This window comes from Pholcus phalangioides, unplaced genomic scaffold (genome assembly GCF_987345545.1).
Source record: "Pholcus phalangioides strain wild (caught in Gottingen) unplaced genomic scaffold, Ppha-v1.0 ptg000039l_1, whole genome shotgun sequence".
Classification (NCBI taxonomy): domain Eukaryota; kingdom Metazoa; phylum Arthropoda; class Arachnida; order Araneae; family Pholcidae; genus Pholcus; species Pholcus phalangioides.
Window position 1 is genome coordinate 3486020 of NW_028301625.1, and position 12946 is coordinate 3498965.

At 34.8% G+C, this 12946-nt stretch overlaps 1 protein-coding gene across 1 annotated transcript in view; it reads left to right on the forward strand.

The window, feature by feature from the left end:
- LOC149065463 (voltage-dependent calcium channel type A subunit alpha-1-like) overlaps nucleotides 1–12946 on the forward strand; it is a 426448-nt gene that overhangs the window by 364789 nt on the left and 48713 nt on the right. Inside the window, exon 38 of the mRNA XM_089253992.1 lies at nucleotides 4636–4740. Coding sequence (XP_089110118.1) covers nucleotides 4636–4740 — 105 coding nt within the window. The remainder of the gene's footprint in view (nucleotides 1–4635; nucleotides 4741–12946) is intronic.

Sequence of the window (12946 nt, forward strand, 5' to 3'; positions counted from 1 at the left end):
TGATATAGATCTATATATATATGCATTTGAAACTATACTAAAATAATTTATTGTTCCAAACTGCTTTTCTTCAAAACAAAAATTATTAACATGGAATCAAATATGTATAATCGACTGAAAAATTGAAGACTTAATTAATTAATAGCATAAATAGTTTGCACAATATAGGACAATCTTGCCCTATGGGGTCATTCAAGTATTACATCAGCATCGAGGGGGGAGGGGGTTTTGGATTTGCTGACTTTTGATGACAAGGGGGGGGGGTTGAAGGTTGCTTACATCATCAATCACCTTTTTTGAAGATATGAAATATTCTAAGCTGCTGACGAAATTTTGCTGACAGGGGGGGGGGGGGTCAAAAATGTCTAAAAATCTACTTAAGAAATACTTGAATGGCCCCTATCTTATAGTTACAATGTCTGATTTTCCTCTGACATACCAATTTTCAGGATATGGTCCAGTTATTGTATTATGTCGTTGAGCTACTGGGGTAGTTTTCCTTCCTTTTCTTCTGTTTCTTTCCCATTCTTCGTCCATTTTTTAACACATGGTTAGGTTAAGACAAGGTTACCGGATTTATTGCCTATTCGTCAAATATAGATAATCCAAATTTGTTGCTGAAAGCTTGTACGTGAAGAGGATTAAGAAAGGGCATGATTACTTTCTGAATATTTTTCTCAAAATTGCTCAGTATTAAGCTTTTTCAAGTACTACCTCGATAGGAATTAGAGGCACATAAATGGACAATACTAGCAACAGCATACTTCATGATCAGAAGTAAAAAAAAAATGTAGATTAATTTCTTACTTTGAACATGTTGGTAGATGAAATGGGACAACAAATTTCAGTGCAAAGAAATCAAATTTCTGTTTGCAAAGCATTTAATCAAACTTCATGTCTAATTCAAACAATGTTTTACACAAGACGCACAGCACAAAAGGATTAGAGATTCATTCAATGCATATCCTGTTACTCGCCATCTCCTTACATACAGTGCTGTCTTACCGCATGTGCCCCTCAAGAGAAGAGGGGTCTCAGAAAAACGAGTAGTAGTTGAATTTATCAAGAATTTTCCAGGTAGGGCCTCAAAAAAATCACTTGGCCCATGATTTTCTTAAAATGGCCCTGCTTATTTATTTATTTATGAATACAAACTACAGGCAGAAGCCCAGTTACAGTTTGCATATGTGAATACAAGATAAAGATAAAAACATATGTATATACAAAATGAAAATTTAAAAATATACATCATCAGTATTTCTGTATCTTAGAAATTGGTACAATGGAGAATTTTTCAAAACATTAGAACAATATGGAGGAACATAAAAAAGATTACGGCATCTAAGATTGATTCATGGGCAATAAAAAGTAATAAGGTTTAGAATATCAGGTGCATCAATATCAAAGTGAAGAATTTAAAAAAAATCTAATAATTGTCTGGAGACGGTGAGTTTCAAGTGAATCATAACTGAATGATGAGCGAAGTATTTCGTTTGGTAAGTAATAATTATATGAGTGATGTTTCTCTTAAAATACACATAGCGTAAAAACCTATTTTGAACATGTTCAATTTTAACTATATTAAATAAGCAATGTGGATTCCAAATTATGCTACAGTATTCCAAAACAGATCGAACACAGTAATTGAAAAGTAATGAGATAGTGTCAGCATTGTGAAAAGCTTACTATTACAAATTATAAAACCAAGACTTCTGGATGCTTTAGATGCAATATAGTTAATATGTTGGTTAAATGAAAAAAAACTGAAATATTACAACTAAATCATTCACACGATCTAGCCTTAGAAGTAATTGACCATCAATACTGTAATCATATATAAGTGGAGAGTACCTCCTACTATAGGTAATAAATTTACTTATGTGTACCTATATATAAAGTCTATGAACTATATATGTGATATCAAACAAACTGGTGTATTTATTTACTTGATTGACTGACCATTATACTTGCTATTAACATCTATTGATCGGTTATCCTATTACTTTGTATTTTTCTCCTATCATTACTATATTCCACCCACCCACATTAGCTGGCATACCAAAAAAAAAAAGACCAGCATCTGGAAAATATGAGATAGTTCTGTGTAAGATTGTAAGTAATTCATAAATATGATAACGCCAAGAACTGATTGAATCTGTTGGTTTAAATCTTCTTTGTTCTCTGTATTTCAATGACATTTCTGCTTTACCAGCTTAAATCAAATGGTTCAAGCTTCATGTTTGCTTTCACTCTCTACAGTAGTATTCATTTATTAAACTTGTCAGATACACTAAGCATATGCATTTCATTCTCATGGATATACTGCAGCTTTTAAATCAGAATTTCTCTCAAAATTTGATAAGTTGAATGAAAATATAAAGTTGAACTATGAAGTTCTCAGTCAGGTGTGTAAATTGGAATATTGGAATAAGCAGCACAAAAAATTATAAGAATTTAAATCAGAACACGATGTGCATTCAAATGCAAGAATTTTATGATATATTCCATAAGTTTTTCAACAATCTTGTGAAATACCCAAAAAAAGCAAAAAAAAATTGTTAATTGGATCAAGAAAGTAAGAAAAGGATTTGCAAATAAAAAAATGAGCAGGTAAGGAAATTAAAAAAAAAAATCATGAGGGCAATAAAGTATTAAAAACCCTGTGAATTAAATGTTAAATCAAATATGACATGAATGTCGCTCTCCACTTGTTAATACAAGATATACAGAAGACTGGATGTTGTGAAGATATTTATTATTTGAGATGTTAATTTTTTAAGGAAGGAAAAAACTCATCTCTGCCTCTACCGGGTCTCTCGATTGCCGGACGAGTGCTCTGACCACTAAGCTACAGAGGAGATAGAGATTTTCCTTCGCTAGAGCATATATATGCCGAACGGAACCGTGCAATGGACGGTGAAACCGATCAGCTAATAGCTCATGGACGACGAGCCACCAGATGGCTATATATATGACATGAACGTCGCTCTCCACTTGTTAATACAAGATATACAGAAGACTGGATGTTGTGAAGATATTTATTATTTGAGATGTTAGTTTTTTGTTTTTTTTTAAGGAAGGGGGAAAAAAAAGGAATTTTCCTTCTAGCGAAGGAAAATCTCTATCTCCTCTGTAGCTTAGTGGACAGAGCACTCGTCCGGCAATCGAGGGACCCGGGTTCGACTCCCGGTAGAGGCAGAGATGAGTTTTTTCCTTCCTTAAAAAATTAACATCTCAAATAATAAATATCTTCACAACATCCAGTCTTCTGTATATCTTGTGTTAAATCAAATGTTTAAGGAGAGAGGCTTACAAATGAGATAGACTTGACAAAATCTTGAAAACGTTTATCTGATTCATACCTAATGATAACGGTCTTTTTAATGTATTCAGTGATCCTTGATAAACTTTACTTTTCCCAGCATGCTAACAAAGAACACCATGCTCCAACATTCAAAAATCTGATGTTCAATGAATTTGTTGTGGTTGTCATTTTTTCAATTCGAATATTCGTGAATATTTGAATATTTTATATTACAATATCTCAGTGATTGCATAGAAAGAATTAAGTGCATTTTACTCAGAGAGAACAGCACTTTTTTACTTTTACTATGTCACAATGTCTTTGCTTACCAATTTTTCATACACATTGCACTCTTTGGCCTTTTAATTTCACGAAAACATAGTTTCATTTCAAAATTATCTATCATTCACATCATGGTAAAATAACTGACACTCATCCTGTCAAAAGTAAACATAATAAACAATTAAACAAACAGGATCACGGTCATCATTTCCATTTTGAGCTACATAAACTATGAAAACTACATTATGAACTACATAATTGTTTAAAAAAAGTGTCGCTCTCACTTTGCAAAAAAAAATTTGTCTTGTGTAAAATCTTGTGGTCTTTTTTAATACTCATGTTTTTGAGCAGGGGATACCTTTACTAATAAAAAAGTAGTTTTCACTGTCCTTTGGCCTGACTCATGGCCACAAGGGAGCATTAGTATGACTGGTTCTTGGTAAGTCCTTTTTCCCTGTGTGTGTGGCAAATAAATCATTTACTTTAACTAATGTGAAATTGATATGATTTGCTCTCGGCCATATTAAGTTAATTATGTTTGGTCGATAGATTTTTCTATAAGTTTGAAGCAAGTAATAATTTGATAATTGTTTGAATGCCTATTGATTGATATTGAATAGTAAATTGCGGAAGAATAACAATATCTCAGATATTTTTCAGTGAAATTTTTAATTTTATTTCATTTATAATATGTTCATGATCCGGCCTACATGACAAATTTTAGGGCAAGCCAGATGATGAAAGGAATATGCTCAGTGAATATTATTTGTTGCTAATCCAAGTATTTTTCAGTACTTTGGCAAAGTATAATTGCACTTAATTAAGAGGTCATCATTCTCTCTGCTATTTGATAGTATGTTGAAAGCTGCTGGTGAAAAAATACTCTGAAATAAATAAAATAATGTAATTCTGACAAGAGGCACAAAATATGATTAATATTTTCATAACTGAACATTATTCAAGCAATTAATTGCTCTGGGAATTAATAATTTCATCTCATTTGAGCTATTTTCAAATGGTTTTGCTATAATGTTTCATTTATATTTTAGCTGAGGAAATGGATATAGCAGATGAAGAGCTTAGAGAAACTGTGAAGAAACTATGGCCTTTGCAAGCAAAGAAACAGTTGAACTCACTTATTCCCCCAAATGATGGTAAAGTTCTCTATAAATTAATTTCACTTAAGTTTCGTGTTTTTGTTAAATATCTTTTATGGGTCCATAGGTAAAATGAAACATGGTGTGAAAGAAGAAAAAAAAAACCATTCCAAAAAGTAATAATTCTGTGATTTTGTTTCATCATATTATCTGTTGTATATACAAATACAAACACTACAAGAGACAAGTCACCCAACAAGGAGCTAAAAGAAAATATTTGAAAATAGTGTTCATGAACAAATGTGAATATCAATTATACCTAAATACAGTAACTCAAAGTTAAAGAAATTACAACAAGAATTAAAAAAACTTAGAAAAAAAGATGGATAGGTTAACATTAGAAAAAAAAAAATTCTTTTGATTTTTATGATTTACGTTTTAAAGGTTTACTGTAATTTAAGTGTTTCTTTTAGTTTTTCAATACCATAATAAAATATATATATACACAAGGTGGGCCAAGTCCTTGACACATTTAAAAAAAATAATATAAAATCAATCTATTGGTATTGATAATGTGGTTTGCAGTAAAATGATTGTCAACATTCTTGATCAAGATTTTTTTTTAGAATGAAATATTTTTTTAAAAATTTCTCACATAGATGGCGCTGCATCATAAAAAATGTAAACAAAAGCAGTAAAAATTTGACAACAGAAATTACAGTACATATAAATAAAGTGAGAAATTTCTCTAAGACAGCTACTCAGCGTTCCATTAAATATTGGCTGTTTGGGGAGGTGACTGCCAAATAGAAGTCGTACTATGGTAGACAGGAAATAACATTTCAGTTGGGCATGTCAAAATAACGGTTTTCAATGTCACAAAAATTCTTTTGCTCAATTTACTTACAATACCCTAAAAACAAATACATATGCACTCAAACTCGATCATAATGACTTCAGATGTAATGACACCTCGGCTATAATGTCCATAATTAGCAGTCTGGCCTGATTCCCATTGAGAATTCCATTGTCAGTCCATTCTTAATAATTTTTGCTTATAACCTTGATGTAAATGCAAAGACCTCAGATATAACAACACATTTTTCACTGTCTTTGCGTCGTTTTTAACACATATTTTCCTAAGTAATTCCTAGAGTCAGAGTTCATTACATTGAGGCAACACTTGTTTGTTGCTCTATTGATGTCTAATAATGTAAAAAGATTGTTAGGCCTACATTCTTAATCAAATATGGTCACCTTCATCATAATGAAATTACAACTTCATGCAGATATTTAATTGCATATAATTATATATTTTTTAAAAAAAAAAGCTCTTGAAAAGGTAGATGTCGGTTGTAATGACATCTTGGTTAAACAACAAAATTTTATGAAATCTTCCATATCATTATAACCAATTTTGAATACAAATTTTCATTTCAAGTTAATAATTTTTGATTGTGCCATTTTTCCTTCACAATTTTATTTCAATTTTTAAACCTAGGCTTTTCAACATATCTATGGAGGAATAGTCCTTGCCCCCGATTCTCAGTAGCAGATTTTTTAGTTTTTCTATCACTTATTATTTGTAGCAGATTCTCAGTAGCAGAATTTTTAGTTTTTCTATCACTTATTGTCTTTTTTACCTTGCCATTCCCCTGCCGGGGGCACATTTTTACATTCTCTTATCAGCTAGGATCAAATATATAGCATTAATCTTTGTCAAATTTATATTTACAAAGATTAATGCTATACTAACTACTGTATATATTCACAAATTTTCCCAACCTGATAGTATCACACATGAACAGGAAATCTGATTGTTCCAAAAAGGTACTTAGGCTAAACATTAAAAGGTTGTACAAAGAGGTTATACAAAAGGAAGGTTATTCATTTGGTCTTAATGCATTTAAAAGAAAACAAAAAACTTGTTTTTTTCAACCCTTATTAATAAGGAAGTAGCTGTGAATAGGTTGACTTCCAACCGCATGCAGAGGTGGGCACGGAATGGGGGTGGTTTTGTATTATGTCTACAGTCCGTATTGCCAGTATTGGAACTTGTCCACAAAAAAAAAGCTGTCCTCAAAGGGAAGTTGACCGTGGAATAGAGGTGGCCATCTAGGGAAGTTTCACTGTATTTGGAAACTTTCTTTCCCTCCACTACCATATTCAAATGTGTAAGGAAAATTTTTCTACTATAATCTGTGCATGCTAATTTTGCTTCTTTGAGAAGAAAGACTTTCTATAATCTGTATTGGCAAACAATCTGCACAGGCAAAATTCATTAGGTTTAGAGGGGAAAAAATCCCTCCTGTGAGATCCCCTCCATCACATAATTCATAAATGAATGGGAATGGTTCAGTTCATGAGCAGTTCTTTTACTCAATCACATGCAATGTATGACACATTCATCCACCTTTTGGAAAAGTATTCTTGCCATTTTACATCCATTTCTCCAACATTTTTGTAATTGTACTCTTCAACTATCTGTTAATGCAGAAATTAAGGAGGTGAATGATCTTGGGGTTACCCTTCTAGTAATGATCTGACCACCTGAAATCTTAACCCTTAGATGCAGACTTTCCCCCCCATCTTAAAAAGTATTTCCTCTGATAAAAATGACCCACTTTGTGCATCTAAGGGTTAACAAAGGGAAGGTTTGTCACTTTTTTTAAAAATAATGTCAATCTTTCTATTATATCTTGTATATCTTTAAAAAAATATTTTCTGAAGATTATTTTTAAAATTAAATATTATTTATTTTTATTGTTACTTTCAGAAAAAGCAGTAGTCTATAACGCGCACTGAAAAACACAGATGCTTTTTGAAATATAATCCACAGATTCTATATAAATAGCAATTTATGGTATAACATCTGTAGTTTGAGCCACATCTTAATAATACTTGATTCTACTAACATTTGCTAACATGAAATTGTGGTATAATCTTGATCATTTGTATGCCTTGTGACTTAAGGTGTTTAAAGTTATTCAACTAAAAATGGGGCAAAGACATCTGCACATAAAGTTTTAACTATTTTTTTTACTGTCCAAAAAAAAGTCTTGCCTATGATAAGCATTTTACTGCAAACTAAAGTATAATACATGAAGTGGTTAATTTTATGTATTAATTTTAATATGTGTCATGGAGCTTTGGTCCACCCTGTATATTTGGTGTAAAATAAATGTGTTAAAATAAATGAAACAGCTTGTTGTAGCCTATTGTTTCTGAATCAATCACATTTATTTTCCTGACACATTATTTATTTTCCTGGCATAAAACTGAGATTTATGTCACACACTTCATGAGAATTCTGTATCATGAATAAATCACTCTGAAACATAGGCGTAAAGTTATTAAAAATGTTGGGGGGGGCCTCAGTATCAGTATAACGAAACCTCGTTTATACGACGCGTCATATAAACGAGGTCTGTACGCTCGTACGGGTCAAGACGTCGTATAAATGCGAAAGTCGTTTTACTGAATTTTTTTGAAAATGACCCCTCTCCTTCTCCAGCCATAGCCCTTTTTTAAAGAATTTAATGGTTTTAATTCAAAATATATCATTGGTTTCTATTTCTGTGGAAAAAAATTGTGGTAGGCTGCATGTCGTGGACAAGGCCGTAAGTTTCGATATGAACACTTTCTTTGTGCCTTGAATCTCATTGTCGGTACTTTCTTTCTTTCAAACAGAATACGCAGACCAGGCTCTATCGAATTTAGCCAATTTTAGCCATTGCCCCTGTGAAGGGGCGGGACCGTGTCGGAGAAAACTTTTATAAACAATACACACAGCATTGTCGCTACTGACATAATGATATTGGTGTCATCAGATTTGTCTTTGAAATTGCTAATAGACGATACCATTATCGTCTATTTACGTTGCAACCTTTTCGAGATAAATCACAAATTAACTTCGTTATGAAAGCGGGAAGGTAGTACCCAGGTAGTACCATTTTTTTAGATTTATCTTAAAAATGACTATCATTGGCTTATATTTGCATTGCGAAGCTGGGCCTTCCACTTACACAAAAGATATGTCTAATCTCATTGTCGGTACTTTCTTTCTTTCAAACAGAATACGCAGACCAGGCTCTATCGAATTTAGCCAATTTTAGCCATTGCCCCTGTGAAGGGGCGGGACCGTGTCGGAGAAAACTTTTATAAACAATACACACAGCATTGTCGCTACTGACATAATGATATTGGTGTCATCAGATTTGTCTTTGAAATTGCTAATAGACGATACCATTATCGTCTATTTACGTTGCAACCTTTTCGAGATAAATCACAAATTAACTTCGTTATGAAAGCGGGAAGGTAGTACCCAGGTAGTACCATTTTTTTAGATTTATCTTAAAAATGACTATCATTGGCTTATATTTGCATTGCGAAGCTGGGCCTTCCACTTACACAAAAGATATTTACCAGGCCACGGGCTTCCAAATGTTTAGAACGGCTGACCTATACTACGAACGCCGCAACTAAATAGGTACTTGATCAGCACGGGGCAACCACGCATTTTGGCACCTCCTCATAATGTTGAAGAGTGGAATTTGCGCCCCCTCTAGCCCGGCGCCCCAGATCCACCTACACCCCCCTAGTTGCGGCCTGGCCTCCAAGGATCCCTAATTAAGAACAGTTGATTTTAAACCTTCGGTTCACGTGTTTAGACGTATTGCTTGTTAGTTAAACTTTTTATCCATATCTCTGGCAGGGCCGTCTTAAGAGCATTGTGAGCGCCCAAGCCAAGTGATTTTTTTGAGGCCCTACCTGGCAAATTCCGAAAATATCAAACAGTTGTAATTTTTGTGAGGCCGCTGTTCTGTTGAGGCTCCCGGGCCGTGCCCGATTGGGCCCATGCGTTAAGACAACACTGATCTGTGGTCAATCATCATTTTAAATCAGCAAAAAAATTTAAAAGTTGGCGACTCACAAGCTGGGATTTTTGGTTGGTTTCTAGATTAAAAATTTTCCTCCCCCCCTCCCGTTCAATAAATTTATGATGTAAAAAATAAAACACAATAATAGAATTTGTACCCTCTCCACCCTTCTTAGCCCTCTAAATAGTGGGCCACGCATCGAGTAATTGTTATTGCCTCGAGCTGGAGCCCTGTCAACACCACCCTTGGGGGCATGGCATTCATCCCAAGAAAGTAGTGAGATGAGCAGGCCTAGACATAATATGAGTTCCCAAAAATCCTCCTAAAACAGTGTTTCTAAACCTTTTTCACACTGTGACCCGATGAATATAAATTCTATGAGTCTACGGCCCGGTCTGCAATAATTTACTCGTTCATAAGGTAATAAATAATTAATAAATAACCAATACTTTTTAATTCGGTGCAAATTAATTAATTAATTAAAAACATTCACACAAACAAATTTATTAATTAATTAAAACACTTTTAAGAGATTAATTAATTTAAAACCCTTTTAATGAACTTATGAGTTGAATTCATTATTATCTTACGGTTTTAATGAACTGTTAGAACGTTTTTCCTTTTTGGTGCTGTATTAATAACGCACAGAAGTCAAAATACATAGGTACATATGAACGAAGCGCGTTTTATCAGCAACTGCAAACATCATTGGAAAATATAATTGATCACAAAATTAATCGAAAGGTCTTTTGATATTGAATGTCATAGAATAATTTTGCATAGTTTCCATTCACAGTGGGAAATGAAAATCTTGCCATACATTTAAATTTATTTGTGCTGACTTACATTGATGTAACACGTATTTATTAGCACGTTTTGTTAATATTTTAGTGTAATTATATGTTATGACCGAATTTTGTATTTTGTTAGCCAGAAAAAAAAGTAACGATATAAAAAAATTCTACATTGTAACTCACCACAAAATTCAGCTGTAGAGCAGGAGATTGTTCAATTATGGGCGAAACACTCATTTAGGTATATTCACAATAGATGCTCATGTAAATTGCATAACTTTTTTTTGCAATTTTTTTCTACTATAAAATTTGAAAATTTTTCTCTAAATTCGTATGAAAAATTTATATTTGAATAAATGAACAATACTACACTCGCAACGTAATTCACTGCATGCAAAGAAAACTGTACGGTACATCACCACTCATGTGCACCTTGATGACCGATTCAAAACAATATATTCAGCTTCACTCATTAGTCGCTCACATTTGCCATGCACATGTCATTTTCCTCGTTCATTTCTGAGAACAGGTTAATACGTCCTCCATCGTTATAATTGGACTGCTAGAGATTTTTAGGTGTTTTGCGTCTGGTCGTCAAAATCTTCCCTACTGACACATACATACATTCCACACAAAACATACACGTCTTTTTCTTCATACGAGTTCCCCAATGGTTCCCATTTTGAGGGCAGCAGATGTCTGCAAACAGATAGGCCCTGCCATAAATTTTTCTCGATTTGGATTTGGCGGCTGGTCATAAATATCGGAAATTCCCAATCACTCACCAGTTATTCTACTTTGAAGTTATGCGGCTTGGCCTCTGGAGAGTAGCACAAATGTAAAAAACATGTCTGGATCCCCTGTTCTATTGATGCACCCACTGTATCCCTGGGGCAAAGCAAGAAAGCCTCCACACAACCGAAAATTTCGAGAAAGAGTGGTGGGGGGGGGGGAAATGCCTCTTTATCGGCGAGATATATCGACAAGCAATAGTTTTGGGGGGGGGGGGAATTCAATATGCACAGACGGCAAACACATATTTTTCATTCTTCCCTTATTCAATCATGGCCCTCACAAGGGTGGGGCTGACAGGACTCCAGCCCTGGGGCCTGGGACGATTCGCATCATTTTTTTTTCACGCTATAAATTCACCATAATGGGCCCGCAAAAGATCCCAGCCTAGGGGCCATGTGTGTTCAATATTTACGGAAACAATTACAAATTTATGCTTATAACAAATTTTTATTTCTGAATCTGGGGGTGCTCCGCTCCTTGCAACAAACCGCTTTTCCGAGTCTGACACCATTTCATCACCAGACAGACCTCGTTATAACGTCACACCTGAGGACCAAATAAATATGACTTCATTAACGGGGTGATTTACTAATGAGTAAATGTTTTGCCCGTGTCCGGAAAATTCACCGACAACAATTCACCGCTGGAAAATTCACAGCTAGGAAAATTCACTGACCAACAAGTGGTTGAAGTTATACCGAGGTCTCACTGTATATGAATGATTCCCAGAGGTCCCATGAAGGAAGGTCGCACAGAGCTCCTGACTGAAGTCTCGGGAGCAATTTTTTTCCAGTTTTTACCATATAAATTCACAACAAATGGGGGGGGGATTGGGAAATCCTGCCCTGATACCATCAGGCAAACTCTTGAGATTTCAACGAGATCTCATTTTTGTGAGGCCCCCGGGTCGTGCCCGGGTGAGCCCTTGTGTTAAGACGGCACTGCCTGATATCCACAAAACATCTCAATCCAGAACCCTTGTTCGATGACGTGGGGGCCCACTGCTGAGAGATACTTTGCAGATTAATTATATTGAATGTACAGCATATTGTACTGTAAAATTTTTATAGGGCTGTGATTCCCAATCTGTTTGTTGCAACACTTTCTGGGTGCTGCGGACAGGGCCGTAACTAAGAGCCTAGATTATTGCTGTCGAGTTGGGGGGCTGAAACAAATGTAGTTTTACATTACCTCCACAGTGTAAAAATCGATGACTTTGAAAGATAGCTTTTGTTTCCCCTAAAATTTGCTGCCCTCTCAAAATTGCAGCCCAGAACCAAAAGTTTTTGTGGAAACATCACAGGAAACAACACACACCGCACGTTATTTTTCTGCAATGACTCATGAAATACTGATATTCAAATAAGACTTAATTATTTGAAATTTATTTTTCCTGTTCCGTGGGCAGACGGAGCCATTTGAGGAGGCTCTCCCAATAAATTTTATGAGGGAACTGAGCCCCCCCCCCTCCCCAATAATTTCTGAAAAACAATGCAATGCAACCTCCATGGCTCCCACATGGGTTGACATGGTCCCACATAGGGCTGGCAGGGCCTGGGATAATTATCATTTTTTTTATTTTTCATGCTATAAATTCACTATAAAGAGCTTTATTTACTCTCTAACCGAAATGGAGACCCAGTCCATATTCCGAAGAATTTCTAAATAAGGACTGGGTCGCCGTTTCGGTTAGTAAGTAAGGCCCTCTACAGAGGGCCATGAAAAATCTGGTTCGGGAGACCCGACAAATATTCCAGCCTCGGGCCCTTCACCAAGATGTGGGGGCCATGGCAC